Source organism: Podarcis raffonei, chromosome 8 (assembly GCF_027172205.1).
Source record: "Podarcis raffonei isolate rPodRaf1 chromosome 8, rPodRaf1.pri, whole genome shotgun sequence".
In the NCBI taxonomy this organism is placed as follows: Eukaryota; Metazoa; Chordata; class Lepidosauria; order Squamata; family Lacertidae; genus Podarcis; species Podarcis raffonei.
This window is the reverse complement of record NC_070609.1, coordinates 55,349,678-55,368,919: the sequence shown is the minus strand read 5'-3', so window position 1 is coordinate 55,368,919 and position 19,242 is coordinate 55,349,678. Positions and strand designations below refer to the sequence as shown.

Below are 19,242 nucleotides of genomic sequence, written 5' to 3'. Positions count from 1 at the left end.
GTAATCACAGGTATAAGCTGTTTCTAAAGTGGTACAGGTGTTTGCGTGCAACTATTGTGTACATGGGTACACAGACTACACTTGTTGAATAATACATTTGACTGACTTTACAAGTGTACAGCTCAACTGTTCGTGCTCATGGATACACAGGCTGAACACTCATTGAATGCAATGTGCAGACACCCCTTTTGTGTACACAGATTGTACATGTGTAGAATGTAATCTGTGGTCATAGGACGACCAAGAAACAAAATGCTAAAATGACAGTAAAAATGTGTGCAATTAATAAGAACACAGTAGAGTCAAAAGCAGCCATTTGTGAATACAGAGAGACAGTATTATTAATGAGATTGAATATTTTTGATTAGATCAGGGGGTAGCTTCAAACCGCTAGTTCTTTGTGTCTGGCAATACCATAGAACATTTATCTAAATCCCTTTTCTATGAGAATTTCTTATCGGTGGCAATTAGGAGAAAGGAACTTTAAAGGAACTTTAATCAGAATTTCTAAATTATTCTGGAAGCCCTTCTTAGAGACAAAGTTATTGTCATCTCACAGAAGGGGGAAAAAGAAAGAAAGAACCATGCTAATGAATTGTATTAACAGAACACTTCTTAAAGCTGTGGTATAGCTGGAAGTGAACATAATCTTAAGAAGTATAAGCGGCTGATCTCACTCTCGCAAAATTGCTAGTAATTGGGGGGGGAGGGAGGGAACAGTAAGCAAGTCTAAGGTGACAATTATCTTCTCTGGAAAGCTTGCAGACATTTTGCAAAGTACAGGGTAGATGGAGTGCACAGATGGGGGGTTATTTTTTTCTGGAAACCATCCGGGGTCCATATGCCAGTGATGGTTGGGGCCAGTGGCTAAAGTGGGTAGACATCAGAGGTGGATTTAGTGCAGTGAGAATGGTTTCCCTACACCGGACACTGAGCTGAGGAGGGCGGCATGCCACAGGGCATCACAATTATGGCATTGTGCACATGCAGAACAGAAGGTGAGAAGTGGGGGGCCACTGAATTTTGGGCTCACACAGGGCGCTGCTGAAATTCGAAAGACCAAAGTCTATGCTTGCTGACATTTAGACAAACAAAAAGCATTTTCAGAGTTCAAGGACTTTGCAGGCCAGGCAGGAACACTTAAGAATGATCTGAAACAAGGGTGGTGATGAGTGCAGCTCCAGTGGATGTGTGGCCTGGAGAGTGCCCAGAGGGCCAGATAGAGACACATCGAGGTCCATGTTCAGCCTTCAGGTCTGAGGTTCCCAAGATGCCAAGCTATGTTGCACCCTAGGCAAGGCTAACTATTTGCATCCCCAATGTTTTTCTAACTTCAATTTTCAAAAACAGATGTCTCATAGAAATGATAAAGTTCTTCAAAAGTAACATATTATCAGGAATTTATAATATGTAACAAAAATTAATCTGTATAAAGCTGTGCCCCTCAAAGGTCAGTACTGCACCCCTCTGAGGTTTCCGCCCAAGGCGGCTGCCTAGCCAGCCTAATGAGAGCAACGTCCCTGTGTAAGGTCACAGGGTATGGCCTGAAGGTACACAAGGTCACCACATTGTTAAAGCTAAGCATGTCTTCTTATGGCCTGAATAGGTGACTTCCTGGAGACCACATCTATGCCACTTTCTGTTCCAAGATGGAACAAAGGCATGCTATAGTTATAAGATAACTATAAGATAACTATAAGATAATGAAGAAGTATAATAACATCACTCACAACTTTATTTGGGGGTGGTTTTGTTCCAACCCAATGAAGGAGGAAGTCTCATGTTGCTTTCCTCCAAGAGTAGGAGGGCATTTGCTCTTCACATGTGGCTTGTTTTGGCTAACTGGCATGGGGTAGAAGGTTAGCCCCTCTTCTGACTTGTCCTCCTTCTTTGTAGTGGCATCTTGCCCTCCTACCCTTGTGTAGTGGGGGCTTATCCGGATGCTATTCACACTTAAGTAGGAATTTGGGGGGAGAAGCCTGATTGGCTTTTGATAAATTCTATTTTCATCCCACCCATATTCAAAAATTGTTGTGCTTCAGTACAGTTCCAGATTACTTTCACATTGTGAGCTGCCCTGCCCCCATTCAGAAACCTCACACTATCCCTGATTCAAACCCATCAGCTTTAATGTAATCCCCCAGAAGTCAGCTATTGGCTTGACAAGTCATTCTATCCTCCTCCCTCTGAAAAAAGTTGCATTGGAAAAACCACATGCAACACCCATTGTACAGAACTCCAATTAAAATTCTCAGATTCAGGAAGCACCTTTGTGTATGTTGGGGGGGGGGAGTTGCCCAAAATCTAAACACTTTTCTTCTTCTTTCAATGCTTTATATTTCATCCCAGTTCACGTAGGCAGCTCTTTCATAGGAGACAGTGGAATTTATTCCAAATTCACTGCTATGTATCAAAGAGCACAATTTAGGCCTGTGATGACCTCAGTGACCTTGAGCTTAGACTTGGATTTTCCTACCCCAGTGCTCTCATTTCAGCCTTTTGCTTGCCTTTGCTTTTAAGGGATGTGGTGGCTGCTACACTCTGTGGGCTGCTTTGTGTATGTATTTAATATCGTTGTGAAAAGAAAGAGAAAGAAGTACTTCAGAAAATACCCAAAGATGGTTCCAAACTTGACATGTGGCCATCCAACCAAATCCCTAGGTGGATCGAAAAGATGGCATTCCTCTTTTTTAAAAAATGCTTTTATTAAAAACAACATGCTGCATAGTTGGTGACGGGGAGGAATCTAAATGCTTGCATAAAAGGACTATAAAGTTGAAATTTTGGGGAAGGGAGTTGCAAACTATCCATATGCAGAAATGTGTCCCTTTGCAAGGTCACACTCGTTTATCAGGTTTATTAACCTAGAATAAAGAAAAGCGATGACAAACTTAAACAGCATCTTAAAAAGCAGAGAAATCACCTTGCCGACAAAGATTCGTACAGTTAAAGCTATGGTTTTCCCAGTAGTGATGTATGGAAGTGAGAGCTGGACCATAAAGAAGGCTGACCGCCGAAGAATTGATGCTTTTGAATTATGGTGCTGGAGAAGACTCTCGAGAGTCCCATGGACTGCAAGAAGATCAAACCCATCCATTCTTAAGGAAATCAACCCTGAGTGCTCACTGGAAGGACAGATCCTGAAGCTGAGGCTCCAATACTTTGGCCACCTCATGAGAAGAGAAGACTTCCTGGAAAAGACCCTGATGTTGGGAAAGATTGAAGGCATAAGAAGAAGGGGACGACAGAGGACGTGATGGTTGGACAGTATTCTCGAAGCTACCAACATGAGTTTGACCAAACTGCAGGAGGCAGTGGAAGACAGGAGTGCCTGGTGTGCTCTGGTCCATGGGGTCACGAAGAGTCAGACACAACTAAACGACTAAACAACAACAAAACCTACAAGAAAACCTTCTGGATTAAAAGAATAGAGTTGTGTGCAAAATGTTAGCTCTTTACCATCTTCTGCTTCGTATGTCAGCTGTCTATTGTTGGTGAACATTTCTGTAGATCAACATTTCTGGTGAACCTGATGTGGCGAACCTGTGGCCCTCCAGATTAAAAGTCCCTTTATCCCTGATCCTTGACTGGAGCTGATGAAAGTTGGAGTTCAACAACATCTGCAGGGCCACAGTTCTCCACCTCTGCTATAGACACTTGAGGGTATTTCCTGGTTCAAATCCAGGGGTGGTTCACCTGTTGGATCTAGTTGTTGTTGGATCTAGTTGTTGTTAAACTCTGGCTCTCTTCATCTCTGACAATTGGCCATGCCTATAGGAGCTGGAGACTACTAACATATGGAGGGTTACAGCTTCCCAGCACCTGAACTAGACATTGAAGCCATCCAAATCATGGTTAGGCAAACTAAGGCCCAGGGGCCGGATCTGGCCCAATTGCCTTCTAAATCCGGCCTACTGACAGCATGTTTTTACATGAGTAGGATGTGTTCTTTTATTTAAAATGCATCTCTGGGTTATTTGTGGGGCATAGGAATTCATTCTTCTTCTTTTTTCCAAAATATAGTGCAGCCCCCCACAAGGTCTGAGGGACACTGGACCGGCCCCCTGCTGGAAAAGTTTGCTGACGCATGATCCAAAGGAACTGATCGGCTATGAGTACAAGCAAACAAATAGGGAGATCTGTTGTTCAACACATAAGAATGAACTCATGTGACTCATGGCCACAGCATTTTGTGAAATAATTAGACCAATCATGGAGGACAGGTCTGCCAATAGTTATTATGCACACACTAGCTAAGAGTGGCCATACAGACACTGCTGGGCTACAACTTCCCTAATACCAGATGACTGATCATGCTAACTAAGGCTGAGGGGAGATTCAGCAACATCAGCAACATCAAGAGCACACCAGGTTATACACCCCTGATTTAATTAGAGGTCTTATTGTATTGTTATGCAGTGTTCCTTTCCCCCTGTTGCCTATATTTTTTAAGTACCGTATTTTTTGCACCATAACACTCACTTTTTTCCTCCTAGAAAGTAAGGGGAAATGTCTGTGCGTGTTATGGAGGAAATGCCTACGGGTGGCATGCCTACAGATTTTCCTCCTCTAAAAACTACGTGCGTGTTATGGTCGGGTGCGTGTTATAGAGCGAAAAATACGGTAAAATGAAGAGGGAAGGGGAGAGGGAAGAAACTGGTGGGATTGCTGCTCTGGAAGATCTTAACAACCACAGGCATGAACGTCACCACAAGACAATGAGCCAACTTTTAACAGGAGCGCAAGTGTTAATCAGTCCTCAGTCTTCCAATCTTTTTGACTTGTCCGCCTTACTAGTTGATTTCACTTCATGTGATCCTGTTAATATCTCTGCACTTGACTTAAAATCAATCATTTCTGTGCATCTTCAGCTGATACAAAATGCTCCAATTTAAATGCATTCCTCTCAGTTTTGGAAAGAAGCAGATCCATAATGCAGAGCTTGGTGTCTCCCCAGCCCACTCCATCCTCCCTAACATATATTTCACTCAACAATTCATAAAAAAACAAGCTGCCCTTTAAAACTACAATCACTCATATATTTCAATAATGTGTTCAGTTTCTACATTTGAGTAATTATACTTCAAAAAGCAAAGCTCTTATCAAATAGCTACTAACGTGCGCCATCCATCTTAAAACCAGTTTGCTGCAAATTAATTTTTCTCTTTCCCCAAACCTGCAGTTCATAGTGACTAATTTCAATGATATTTTCTCTGCAATTCATATTTTGCTAAAACTTAAAATGACAAGTAAAGGCTGAGCGTTCCATTTATTTTTCCTCTTCAATTAATAGAGCAATTAAAATAAAGGGTGTAAATGCAGCTTAATTGGGTTGCCATGGCCACTAATTGCCTGATTTCTTTCCAAATAGTGTGTTTTAGGTGGAATCAATCTGCAGTAATTTAATTTCAGGCATCATGATGTATATAAACAGGTTACGGCAGATGGAAAGACAACTCCTAACTGAATTATTAGGCAGCACTTTTTAGTTATTTTGCTTGCATCTTCCTCATATCACCTGTCATTTTCTCTGCATCAAACATGGAGACTGGAAATGAAGATTCACAGAGCTCCAGGGGGGTAATTAAGCTCACCTCTATTTGTTTATCTGCAGTATAGATGATAGATAGATAGATAGATAGATAGATAGATAGATAGATAGATAGATAGCATTATCTTCTTAGCTGATCTCTGACCATCAAGAAGGTAAGGTGAAGAAGCCAATTCATGTTCTCCTTTGTATGCATGAGAGAGTGGGCTTCCATGTCAGTTTAAATAGCCCCCCCCCCATGCAAGTCCATGGCATACACCAAGGTGAGGAACCTTTTTCAGCCTGAGGGCCACATTCTCTTCTGAGCAACCTTCTGGGGTCCACATGTCACTAGTGGGTGGGTCAGAGGCAGAAGCGGACAGAGCAAAATTGTACAGTAGGCTGGTTTCTACGCACACTCACACAGCCCTCTATGTCCCTCCATCCCGACAAGGAAGGGGCAGTAGCAGAGTTCAAGGGAACATTCCAGCCAGGCAAATGCATGTGAGAAGGATGTAGGGTGGGGCTGGTGAGAGGTGTGGCCTAGGGAGAGTTCTGAGAGCCAGATGTGGAGTCCTGGATGGCCACATTTGGCCCCCAGGCCTAAGGCTCTTTAACCCTGTCATAAACCAAATAGCCCCCAATGCTGTGGTCAATGGGAAAGTGTGTACCTGTGTATTCTCTGCAAATGGAGATTTAGACAAGCCCACAAATGTCAATAGCTTGCTGGTAGGGCAGGGACAGGAAGCTCTGCCCTTCCAACAGCAGCCCTCTGTACTTCTCTAATGCATGCAAAGGAGGGAGCTATCTTCACACCCACCTGCACAGAATTCCTAGTCGCCTAGTGGCTACCATAGGCGCTTAAATGGAAACCTGCTTTAGTTTGCAGTTACACTCTGCACAGATGTAATCTTAAAAGAGAAGGGTTATAGCTCAGTGGAACATGTGTGGAGCATGTGTGGAGCAGTAGAGCATGTGCTTTGCATGCAGAAGGTCCCTGGTCTCAGGTATCCCTAGGTAGGACTGGGAGAGTCCCTTGAGTCTGAGCCACTGGAGAGCTGCTGCTGTGGATGATACAGAGCTGGATAGACCAGTAGTCCAACACTCGGTACAAGCCAGCTTCCTATGTTCCCATTCCCCCAGCCCACATTGGTAAATTGGGAAGTTTGCACAACTTTTCTCCTCTTTAAACAAGCCTTCAGTTGATTTATCATATGAGTTCTAGTCAATTCGTCTTATCAGTGACATTTGCATATATTTGCAAATGGGTAAGCATACTTCTGGAGTAAGATGCATAGCATCTTTGTTTGCGGATGATGCATGCGTGTGTCACAGCAAGCATCATGTTGGAAGAGGCATTCCATCCTGTGTGACAGAAAGTGGGGGTGGATGGGGAGAGAATACCTGCAGTGTGACAAATAACTTGCAAAAAAGAAATAAATATAAATCTGCTGCCTGGTAACTTCAAACACATTTTAAGTAAATTAAAAGCCTTTAACTGATAAACTGTTCCAGCAGTGTGAAATTTGAAATCTTATTTAAGTTCAAATCAGTATCTTAAAAAAAAAAAAATACAAAAAAGGAAGAAGGGTCATAGCTCAGTGGTAGAACATCTGCTTTGCATGCATAAGGTCCTTAGAACCCCCAGGTAGGGCTGGAAAACTAACCCCTACCTGAAATTCTGGAGGGCTGTTTCCAGTCAGCGTGCAGACAACACTCACCTAGATGAACCAATGACTTAACTCAATATATTCCTCTGATATTTTGCTTATCTATCTATCTATCTATCTATCTATCTATCATCTATCATCTATCTATCTATCTATCTATCTATCTATCTATCTATCTATCATCTATCATCTATCTATCATCCATATCTAGCTATCTAGCTATCATCACCTGCAGTTGTGCTCAGGCTGCAATCTTATGGTTCCCAGGAGGACATGCCTGGGTCAATAGGATCTTGTCCTTCATAGATGGAGTAATTTGTCCTCCTTGCATCTGTGCTGTCCCTGCTCCACTTTCAGTGCACTGATGATGGAGAGGACAAAATGAGGCATGTCTGGGGCACACCAGGGCAGATCAGTGGAGGTTTTTGATTTGCTAGTTCCAAATATGCCACCATAATGGGGGGGGGGAGAAGTATGGCGATTTTGGAGGGAGGGGGAAATCATAAAATCATCTTGGGGGCTGAAAAAAGAAAGAAAGACCACCACTGCCTTCACCTTGGTGATGGCCACTAACGGATGACTTTAACAGAAGATTAGACAAATTCATGAGGGATAAGGCTATCAGTGGCTATGAGCCACGATGACTATGATATAATCAGCTACACTTGTTGATTATATCATTACAAGTGTGTTATAAACATGTGACACCAGATGGCGCTATAGAGAAGTGATATGTCATGAATAGAATTTTTCATTAAGAGCTTTTATAGCTTTTTTCTATAACATTTTAAAAAATCCGTATAGATCCAGCTTAGGTTCTATTTCCTCTGTTGGCAGCCAGTTGCCGGAAGCTATAGGAGAGGAAAGTGCTCTTCTGCTCAGGTCCTGCTTGCAGGTTTCTCACAGGCATCTGGTTGGACACTGTGAAAACAGGATGCTGGACTAGATGGGCCAATGGCCCCATCCAACTGGGCTCTTCTTTTGTTCAAACACCTCCCCATCTTTGTATTTCTCTGCCTGTCTAAACCGTATTGGCCTGAATATAAGCCACACTTTTTCTCCAAATTCCGACCATGAAAAGTTAAAGTGCGGCTTAAATTCGCAACCTTACAAAAACTGGCTTTTACGATATTGCTGCTGAAACAGACCTATGGTAAAACAGAACGGGTGTGAGTGCCTACAGAATTTTAAGGAAGTGGCTTATATTTGGGTATTGCCCTTTTCTCTTTCCCCTCCTTGAATTTTAAATGTGTGGTTTATATTCGAGCCAATACGGTAATCTCCAAAGCACAATATATGTAAGTATATCTAAGGCTGTCCCTAGCAACCACAGATTTCCTTTGATGTTTTCTGCTGCTACAGCTCCCACCAACAAGGAAGCAAATCACTTTTAAGCACACGTGAATATGTATTGAAATTTGTTTTCTCTCAGTAGCCTGAAACCTCTAATGCTTTCTGAGTGTTGCCTTTGGCTGTTCCATTTTCAATCCACTCCCAGATTAAACATGGTTTGAGCCACTTTAATGTGCTAGCTCTGCTTCATGGAAGCTCCTTCAGAATTTAATTTCTCCCTTAATAGATTAGAGCTTCTGTGTCCACATAAGCCTTTAATAAAAAAAGGGGGAGATAAGAGTACATACACTACAGATAGTGCCTTGACCTTTACAGAAAGCAAGAGACTACAAAGCAAATTAGGACATTCATTGAGGAGAGGGTTATAAAAGGGAGATCCCATCCACAGAAAAGGTCACATTTTATTATCTATGAAATTAAATACTGTGCTCCATCAACTATTCAATAACAAAGATTTTTCCAATAAGAGTTTAAGGAAGCAAGTCTGTGCACACTTACCCAGGAGTAAGTCCCATTAGACTCAGCGGAGCTCAGTTCTGGCAACATAAGAAGAGCCCGCCTCATAAGGACCAACTAGATACTTCTGGGAAGTCCACAAGCAGGACATAAAGATAAGAGCCCTCTTCCACTCACATTCCCTAACAACTAGCTTAGTGTACACTTGCTTACATTACATTGTGTTTGCCCCTTTACTTTACTTAGTTTGGAGCAATCTTTTTGGAGCACCACATAATCTGTCTTTGTTTTCATCACCCAGAACTGATTGGTATCCCAAGCAAACTTAGCCATCTCCCTGCTCACCTCGTGATTCCAAATGTTCTATAAGTGAGCTGAAATTTCCTCCCAGTTGACTCATTTCCAGGATTTTTTTCATTTCATGATTAGTAAGGTTGCATTTCAGCTGACTGAAGATCTTTAGTAAATACAAATAATAATGCGCTCTCTCTCTCTCTCTCGTCACTATCCAAGTAGATAGTTGCACCAGCACAAGACATTTTACCTGCACAATGGAACTTCTCTATCCCCTCTTCTCATGCTCCATAAATCTTCTCTGGAGGGTTGGAGGAACCACTGGGACAGGTTGACATGTCACATGGTCAGAAGTTAGAATGGGAAAGTTCCATTGTGCAGCTAAAACTTTTTGCACGAGGGATATTATTTAGTTGGATACAACAACTAATAATAATGATGATGACGATTATGATGAATCAACACAACTAACTGCAATTTTAGACTCTCCTTGAGGCGACACCTATGGGACTGATTTTGGGAGAGTGGCTGTGGAGGTTGTCATTATGACCTCTTGCTCTTCAAATTTTACCACTATACCACTGCCTAGCAGGACTCACAGTCAGGGAGTTTTCTTAGTCCCACTATCTGAAACTCTGTCTTTTCTGAATTTGAACTCAGGGCATTCCGCATGCTGAAAACGGGCTCTGCCATTAAGTCAGGGGTCCTCCCCAGAGGGGATGGGTCTATCTATTAGTTCAGTTTCTCTCAGTTTGTCACTGTTCTTAGCTTAAGTTCAGTTCTCAAAATTTCCACATTGATTTAGAAAAAGAAAGCTCTTCTTGAAAATTCAGCAGCTTCCTGCTAAATACACAAGTTTGTATGTCATGTTGACTAACACAATGCATTTCTATGCACACATTACCCTAGTATGTGCATTTTTGCACACAATACTTTGCTGGAGAACTGCATTGAAAAATTTGGAGAAGCAAGGACTTCAAAGGGTGGCTGTGTTTTAGTTTGCATGTTGTTTCAGAAAGTCTGAATTAGGTAGGTTCATGTTTGAATGTGACCTGGATCTAATCTCCCTCCAATCCCAACTTCCTAGTAATATTAAAAGGACAAAAACAAACAAACAAAACAACACCGGTATGTTAGCACTGACATTTATAGATGCCACTGCTCTCCCAGAGAGAGCAAAGTATTTCCATTTGATACTCTTTCAGTTAATTTAACCTTCTCTGAAAGATCTAGGAATCATTTCATACTTGCTTTGGATTATTCAAGCGCCAGCCTACATGCATTATGTAGCTCATTGGGAACATAATAATCTTGAGAAAATTAAGCATTAGTGTTGGTTGGCTAGGGAAATTATAGAGGAATAATTTCATTGCATTTGTGCCTTAAGTTTGGTCACAGAATGACAGAGATCAACAATATTCCTTCAAGGAACCAAACCCAGTGGAGGGAATTGACCTAAGCTGATGCTAAAGCGCACCATCACAAATCTTGAGCTAGTCACTTTGTGAACCCTGAACATAACCATCAGCTTGCAGCTGGTTTCCGTGAACTGTAGGTTAAGCTATCCTGCTATTAATAGTCAATATGGCACTAGCTGCAGCTTGAGCTCAAGCAGCTGAACATTGGATCATCCATTCATCACAGTGTTTAAGTTACTGACTTGCACACAGTCAGTAAAACTGTGGAAATGTGTGGTCCTTCAAGTTCTCTGTGAAGGAGAACAGTGAAGGCACTGATGTGCAATTCTCAGAAGCCAAAAGGGCTCTGGATGGAATTGTGGATCTAATTGTACACATAACAGGAGGCCTGCTAGATGGGACCAAAGACCTACTTTGGTTTGGCTCCCCCCCCAAAAAAAAGAAAAAACCCACATGGCACTACATGTACTTACTTAGATGTATCAAAGTGAGGCATTATTAAAGCAGATTAATAGTATACACTCAGTGGCAAGGGAAGAGTCAGATGTAGCCCAGGAGCCCTTACAAGGTGAAGGATGGGCAGCTATAACGCTGGTCCAGGGGCAAGGTCCACAAGTCCCAGATTAGTAACCTGAGTTTCAGGGCTGCACAGAATCTCTGCAGTTGTTCCAGCAAGTTCCCCAGCCTACCTGACAAGCTTTTAAGCAGTGGCAGAGAATGTCCACCTACTCATGAGAATTCATTGGAACTCCTGGACTAAAGTTGAGCGCTATGTCTAGAGGGATGCATCTCCTTTGAAGGCTGCCTTTCTGCCGTAGTTGAGAGGTGGGGAACATTAGACCTGTGGCCAAATGCAGCTCACCACATCTGTCCGGCTCCCAGAACCCAACCCAGGACTCCAGCACTGCTCTACATACTCCTTGAGTGTCTTTGCCCAGCTATGATTGAGTCCTTGAACTCTGATAATGCCTCTTGCTAGTCAGCAAGGAGGACAGAGACAGGTGTGTGGGCTAGAACATGGGCAGAAACTAGTAAAGTAAAGGTAAAGGTACCCCTGCCCGTACGGGCCAGTCGTGTCCGACTCTAGGGTTGTGCGCCTATCTCACTTAAGAGGCCGGGGGCCAGCACTGTCTGGAGACACTTCTGGGTCACGTGGCCAGCATGACGAAGTTGCTCTGGCGAGCCAGCACCAGTGCAGCACACGGAAACGCCATTTACCTTCCCGCTATAAAGCGGTACCTATTTATCTACTTGCACTTAGGGGTGCTTTCGAATTGCTAGGTGGGCAGGAGCTGAGACCGGAAGACTCACCATGCCGCAGGGATTCGAACCGCCGACCATGCAATCGGCAAGTCCTAGGCACTGCGGTTTTACCCACAGTGCCACCCGCATCCCTTCCAAACTAGCCCACTCTAAAAGGTTAACACTGGCATTTCCAACACCATCCACTTTTGCTCCATGCCCTACCCACAGGTGGCATGTGGCTGCTGGCAGGTCATCCAGAACTGAAAGCAGCCTTGGGTCTGAACAGGGTTCCCCCTCCCTGCTGCAGTCATTGCTCCAAGTGTATGAACATTCATCTCCTCCTAATACCAGCTTCCTACACATTGCTTTGCAAACAGCAACTTATGGTTCTAATCACATTACAGCTAACACAAACACTCAACAAAAGATGCATTATCCAAAACCAACAAATGTGGAATACGGAATAATTTCAATAGCATTTTTTTTAAAAAAATGTCTCCCACAGAAATGGCTCTGCGAGAGACGTACATTTATGAATATCCGAGTAAATCACCATGGCAAAGGGGACCTTCTTCCTGCTCTCCGTTTTGCATTTTAAAGCCATATTCTTGTCAAAACCTTGCAAATGTTCCCTTGTACTGACTCGTGCAATATGAAAAAGATGGTAAAATTACCCTCTTAAAAAGAGCATTTCACAATTCATCGCTGCAGCTAAAAACCAGCTGCATCCCCGAGAAGTGTTAAGCATATTAGCTTTTCTAACATTACACACAAAGCCCTTATTTATTTTGTGCCTTTCAGCTGTTCAGGAAAAGGCAGCATCTCTCCCTCCCATCTCAGGCTTTAATGTGCGACAAAAGTAACTTGCAATGAGTTTTCATAAAATCCTTCCAATTTAGATTATGTGCGACAGAAGGAACCTTAATCCACAAAATATGTTTAAAATATTGCATTTTAACAAGGGGTTTTAAATTGTCTTTTCAATGTAATTGCTATTATACATTAAATGGGATAGTCTCTGGTGTGTCAAGCTAGTTATTGGAACTGTGGTGCTAGGGGCTTGAAATCATTTCTTTTGGGGGGGGGCAAAATTAAATCTGTTAATGCTAATATATCCAACCTCCTGAGGACTCGTCTGTAGACCTTTATTTTCTTCAAGAAATACATCCTCACAATGGGGATGGTCCTTTCTAACAGAGTCAAAGCTGAAAAGCAATCTCTCAAATGACAATCTTTTTGAGAACATTTCTGAGATTTTTCTTTTGCTGGATCCACTGGAAAAAGAAGACGGCCACTTTGCAAATGTATAATAGATGGATGAATGAAGGCAAGAGGCATTGGCTGCTTGTTTGTGAATGGATGTGCATGAATGGATATGGAAACATGGGAAACTATCTCATACCAAATCAGACCGTTAGTCCATCTAGCTTAGTATTGTTCACAGCAGGGGTGGGGGGCCTTGGACCTCCTAGATGTTGCTGAACTACAATTCCCATCAACCCCAGCAAGCATAGTCAATGACCACCAATGATGCTTTTGTTGAGCTGCTGCAGTCATCTAGTTTGAAAGCTTCCCAATGGGACATCTAGTTGGCACTGTGAGAACAGGATGCTAGACTAGATGGGCCACTGGCCTGATTCAACAGAGCTGTTCTTAATGATTCTTCAGGAAACTGTGACATACAATGAATGGGATGAAAAGCATGTCAACCAACCACTTTCTTCTTTCATCAATTGCCATTACTCACCATTATCTATTGCCAGTAAGTGTGCAGTGTACACATTGTTGATAACAAATGGCGATTCACGATCAAGGACACCCCTGGTGCGAATTGTACCATTCGTAGGGTCAATTTCCAGCCATTCAGCTGGATCTTTGTTAATGGAGTACCTAGGGGGGAGGAAAAAAACCCAATAATCAGCTGTGAATTGAGTTCAATTAATACAGAACTTACCTTGAGCACAGGCACCATGGGGCTCAATTTAGAGGCTTCACACTTTGAATTGCAGTTCCCAGTTTCACAAAGCAAGGAGAGAAAAATGCATACCACTCCAGCTGTTTATCAGATACCTTTCTGAAATGTGCAATCACCACTGGCCATATAAGAATTTGAGTTTACAAGAAAATGACACAGGCAACCCCCATTACCTAGCCATTAAGCAAGGCAAAAATTAAAGATCAGTCAATGGACACTTAATGAGGGATGTGATGTGGCAAACAAGTCACAAGAATGAAGTCAAGTGAGGGTCAGTTCAGACACAAATTGTGATCTTGTATGACATGTGGACAATCCATCTATCCATCAAACAGACATCTATTGTCTAGAATGGGGAAGTTATACATATCAAGGGCTGGGAGCATTTATGATGGACGTGTGCCACATGACACTTGTACTGTTTGCATTAAAGGGCATCTGTGCCCCTTGTTACCTGCCATTTTTGACATTGTTTTGTATAATGTCACACACTTGTCTGTCTCTCATTGTCATCATAACTTGCTGATTTCCATAATGTGGAAGACTAACTGCTGAGAGGTCTGTGTTGATTTGGTAACTGGTTGGGATGGAAAGATGGTCTGTAGCAAGAAAATAGTTCTTTTAGGCTCTGCTTGAGTACAATGGTGTCACTGGAAGCTGCATTACACTGTGTCAGACCATTGGTCCATCTACACCAGGGTTTTCCAAACTTGGGTCTCCAGGTGTTTTTGGACTACAACTCCCATCGTCTCTAGCTAGCAGGACCAGTGATCAAGGATGATGGGAATTGTAGTCCAAAGACAGCTGGAGACCCAAGTTTAGGAAACCCTGATCTACACTGAATGGCAGCAGTTCTCCAAGGTTCTAGGCTAGGGTTTCTCTAAGTGAAGATGCTGTGAAGTGATGTGGGACTTTCTGGATGCAATGTAGATGCTCTCCCACTGAGCTATGGCCATTCCTGGAGCCTTTGGTCCACGAAGAAAATTCCAACCAGTTACCAAATTGATGCAAATGTGAAGCACCTATTGATTGAATGAAAGTTGGGTGGTTTGTAATATGCATGTAGTCAACAGGTGGAATTGTTAATCCTTTCCTCAGAGATTCCTCCTCCACTACACAACCACAGCCATACACTTTGCATTCACTGTGTTCCTGACACCAGCCTTAAATGTCCAAATTTTGATCTTTGTGTATTAAACAAAATAAATCAAACCACTGGCTCAATATGATAGATACAATCTGGAGTCCCCACTTGTCATCCCAGGAGAAAGTTTATCTTTCTGGAATAAGTTGGCATCTTCCAGGTATTTTTTTTATATACATATATAAAAAGTAATACCAAAATGATTATGTGTGTGTTAGTGTGTGCACATACACACATAAACACAAGACATAAAAATACTATGTTAAGTTGCATACGCACCATGAATTAGGGGTAGGGGGCTGGATCCTGATGCCTGCCTCTCCCCATGGGACACATTGACAGGTTGCCAGGTTCATCCAATTGTCAGTCACATGACATCAATCAGGTGAAGCATTTCCTTTTGCAGGCCAGCTGGATTTCAAACCTTATGGGCAAAGGCAGCCATGCTCTGTAGGAAAGAAGTCCCTTTGCCTACATAATTTGATTTCTTCAAGCTATGCAGGCAAAGGAAGCTTTGTCCTTCGCAGCTGTTTCCCTTTGCAGGGAAATCAAGCTGAATTCAAGGGGAAATGTTCCTCTGCAGACCAGCTTGAACTCAAGCTGAAAGAGCCCTGCAGCTAATTTACGGCTAAAATAAATGTGTTAACTTTTGCTTTTTGTAAAATCCTAATAAATATCTTATAAAATAAATGTGTTGCAATTTATTTATTTACAAACATTCACAAACTGTATATACATTCACAAACTGTACCCTCATTTTTTTAAAACAAAACAAAACAAAACAAAAACAATGTGGTGTATAAGACACCCACTCTGGGAACTGTGGCTTTGTGGGGGAATAGGGACCACCTAACAAGAGCAGTGTGGTGTAGTAGTTAGAGAAAGTGAACTGGGAGACTAGGGTTTGTATCCCTATACACTTATGAAACTCATTGGGGCAGTCATTGCCCCCCAGCCTAACCTACTTTGCAGGGCTGTTGTGGGAATGAACTGAGATGGGGACAACCATGTATGCCACCTTGAGCTCTTTGGAAGAAAGGCAGGATATATTCATTTATTTTGTAAAATTCATACACCACTTGATTTTAACAAACAACAACACATAAAATGGTGAACCTTATTACAGATGACATAAGCAAATAAATACACTTTCAGCACCCGTATTTCAAGTAATCTTTGGAAGAAACCATGATTGTTCAAAGCAGAGTAACAGCGCTTTTAATGTAGGGTGTAGACCGAGTCTAACCTGGGCCTCAACATCACTGCAACTGGAACATTATAGGCACAATATTTATGGTTGATGAACAAAGGCACAGTAGTTCTGATGCCATCAAGACTGTGTCATCTATAGCAACCCTACCCAGTCTGTTAACATCTCATTGCTACAAATAAAGCTGTCGTTATTGGCATCCCAGGAACAAGTTGGCCCCATTGGGAAAGGGCAAAGAACACAACAGATGCAACCGCTAATGAATAGTGAATGATGCAGTCCATCAACTCTGCCTATACTTCTGGGTTAATAACCATTTAAAGACCAAACCAAACCAAACCAAAACCAAAACCAAAAAAAACAATTTTATCTCCCATGAAAATGAGTTATTAGAATAATAACAATGCTCTTAATTAATGCATACTATTCCTTTGTTCCTTAAAAAAATAAAACAAGAGATAGCGCTGAAATGAGAAAGAAAGGAATCAAAACAGAAAAAGGCTAGGTGAATCAAGTCCCAGGCAGAAAATGCTCAATTAACCCTAAAACAATTCAATTAAAAAAAATAAAAATCAGCACCTCAAGTTTATGACATCTGAGGAACAAGAGGTTCTAACAGATCACAATACATTTCCCAGCTGTTCCGTAAAGGATTGCACTTCAAAGCTGAAGCACGTAAGGCACAATTTGGCAGAGCATACAGTTGTTATTATATTAAAAAAATAAATACCAGAAATATTACCTATTGTAAGTGAATAATGCTGCTTAACTAAGACAATTGTTCTTTGTTGGTTTATTTTTTATAAATGTAAATGAGAGTTCTGCTAGTGAAACAATGCAGAGAGAAGGACTCATGGTAGAGAAAATCACATAAAATAATGAAACTGTGACTAAAACAACAATCCCCCCCACACAGACATGCAGATGCCCCACTTCACATTCCTGTGTTTCATAATGTACATACAGTGGTACCTCAGGTTACATATGCTTCAGGTTACATACGCTTCAGGTTACAGACTCCGCTAACCCAGAAATAGTGCTTCAGGTTAAGAACTTTGCTTCAGGATGAGAACAGAAATTGTGCTCCGGTGGCGCGCTGGCAGCAGAAGGCCCCATTAGCTAAAGTGGTGCTTCAGGTTAAGAACAGTTTCAGGTTAAGTACGGAGCTGCGGAAAGAATTAAGTACTTAACCTGAGGTACCACTGTATTCAGCTTCCACTGACAGTAACAGAATACCCTGCAGGGCTTACATGTAATAGGCAGCAACTTTGGAGGCAAGAACTACATGAAAATCTTGCTCAGCATAACTCATTTAGCAGGAAACAAACAACACAAGGCCACTTTTTGGGTGGGGGAGGGGAATCAGGATGCCCTTTGGGGGGTTTCCAGGAGTGGGTCCTCAAATAGGGGTGGTTGGGTGGTTAAACCTGTCAACTTCTTAGTTTCTTTCTGAGTTTCTCATTACCAACCATAGGTTCAGTTCTTGACATTTCCACAAGTTTGGGACTCCCTTTTTAAACAACAAAAAAGGCCTCATGAGAATTCATCAGTGTGATTTCCCCCCTACTTAGCACATTCTGTGTGCAATTTTGCCCAATATACTCATTTTTTGCAAAGCGCTTCTACCTAATCCAATCCATTTTTGCATGTTGCTTTCATTAATATATGCATCTTTATGTAAGCTTTGTGCTAGTCTACAAATCTTTTTTTTACACATATTTTGTCTGGAGTATGGCATTGCAAAATTCAGGGAAGTGTGAATTTTAAAGGGTGGCTGTATTTTGGTTCTCATAAAATTCAAGCTGAGCTGAATTGCCCCTTCCTCTGGGCAAGTTATGCTGCTTTCAGGACCACTTCTTGTGACTTATTTTGTACAGAGATCCAGATGCCTGCCTACAAAATTCACACTTAATATGTGAAGTGGAAAAAATGCACACGCATGTACAATGTGGCTTTCCACTCACTAAGTATAGCTTTAAAAAGAGCCCTGCTGGATCAGACCAATGTCTCACTTGATCCAGCATCCTGCAATTACAGGATGCCTCTTGGAAGCAGAAAAGCAGGGCCTGGGTGCATTCACACTCTCCCCACTTGTGATTCCCTGCACTGGTACTCAGAGGCATATTGCCTCTGACAGTGGATGTAGAACACAAGACAAGCTTTGGATCAGGCCAATGACCCATCTAGTCCAGCATCTTGTTTGCACAGTGGTCAGCTAGATTCCTGTGGGAAGCCTGCAAACTGGGCAAGAGCACAACAGCACTCTGCCCAACTGTGATTCCCAATAACTGATATCTGAGTCACAATGCATCTAACAGTGAAGGTAGAACCTATAGCCATCGTAGCTAGTAGCTCCTACTCTGGCTGGTACCTTTGCACCTCACTGACCTCGCTTTCCTCCTCACCTGTACAGCTACCTGCCTGCCAGGAAACTAGGGTAGTGGCCTTGCCCCATCAAGCAAGCTGCTTCTGATGTATACTTTGCAATGTGCTTTCCGCTCTCAGATATAGAACGTATAATGAGAAACAGCCCTTGACCTCAGTTCCCTGTCCATAAAACAGCAATAACATGTTTCCACCCGAGGGGGTTTCTGCAAATGCTAGCAAAAAGCCCTGTGAACAGTAAACGTGTTGCATTAATGCTGCATAATAATTTCAGTACCCCAGGAAAAGGGGGAGAGCAGTGTACATATTCCCCTCTTCCTTGCTGTTGATGGAAGGGTACCTCTTTTATTGTAACATAGTTGCTCACACTATCACCACCGACTTCTGTACCACCTGTCACTGCTATCTTGTTTAATCTTCTTTGTGTGATTGAACAGGGGCTCTGTCAATCTCTTGCGGTTTCTTATTAAAGTTTAAGGCACCTTTATGCAACAACAAAGAATAAAAGTTCTTAATCAAGAGTAGGCAGGATGCATTTCAGGTGGTTATTTACAACCGGTGT

At 42.2% G+C, this 19,242-nt stretch overlaps 1 protein-coding gene across 1 annotated transcript in view; it reads right to left on the bottom strand.

Annotated features, from left to right (window-relative positions):
- CDH13 (cadherin 13) overlaps positions 1–19,242 on the bottom strand; it is a 589,050-nt gene that overhangs the window by 21,637 nt on the left and 548,171 nt on the right. Inside the window, exon 11 of the mRNA XM_053400135.1 lies at positions 13,714–13,856. Within this exon, the coding sequence (XP_053256110.1) occupies positions 13,714–13,856 (143 nt within the window). The remainder of the gene's footprint in view (positions 1–13,713; positions 13,857–19,242) is intronic.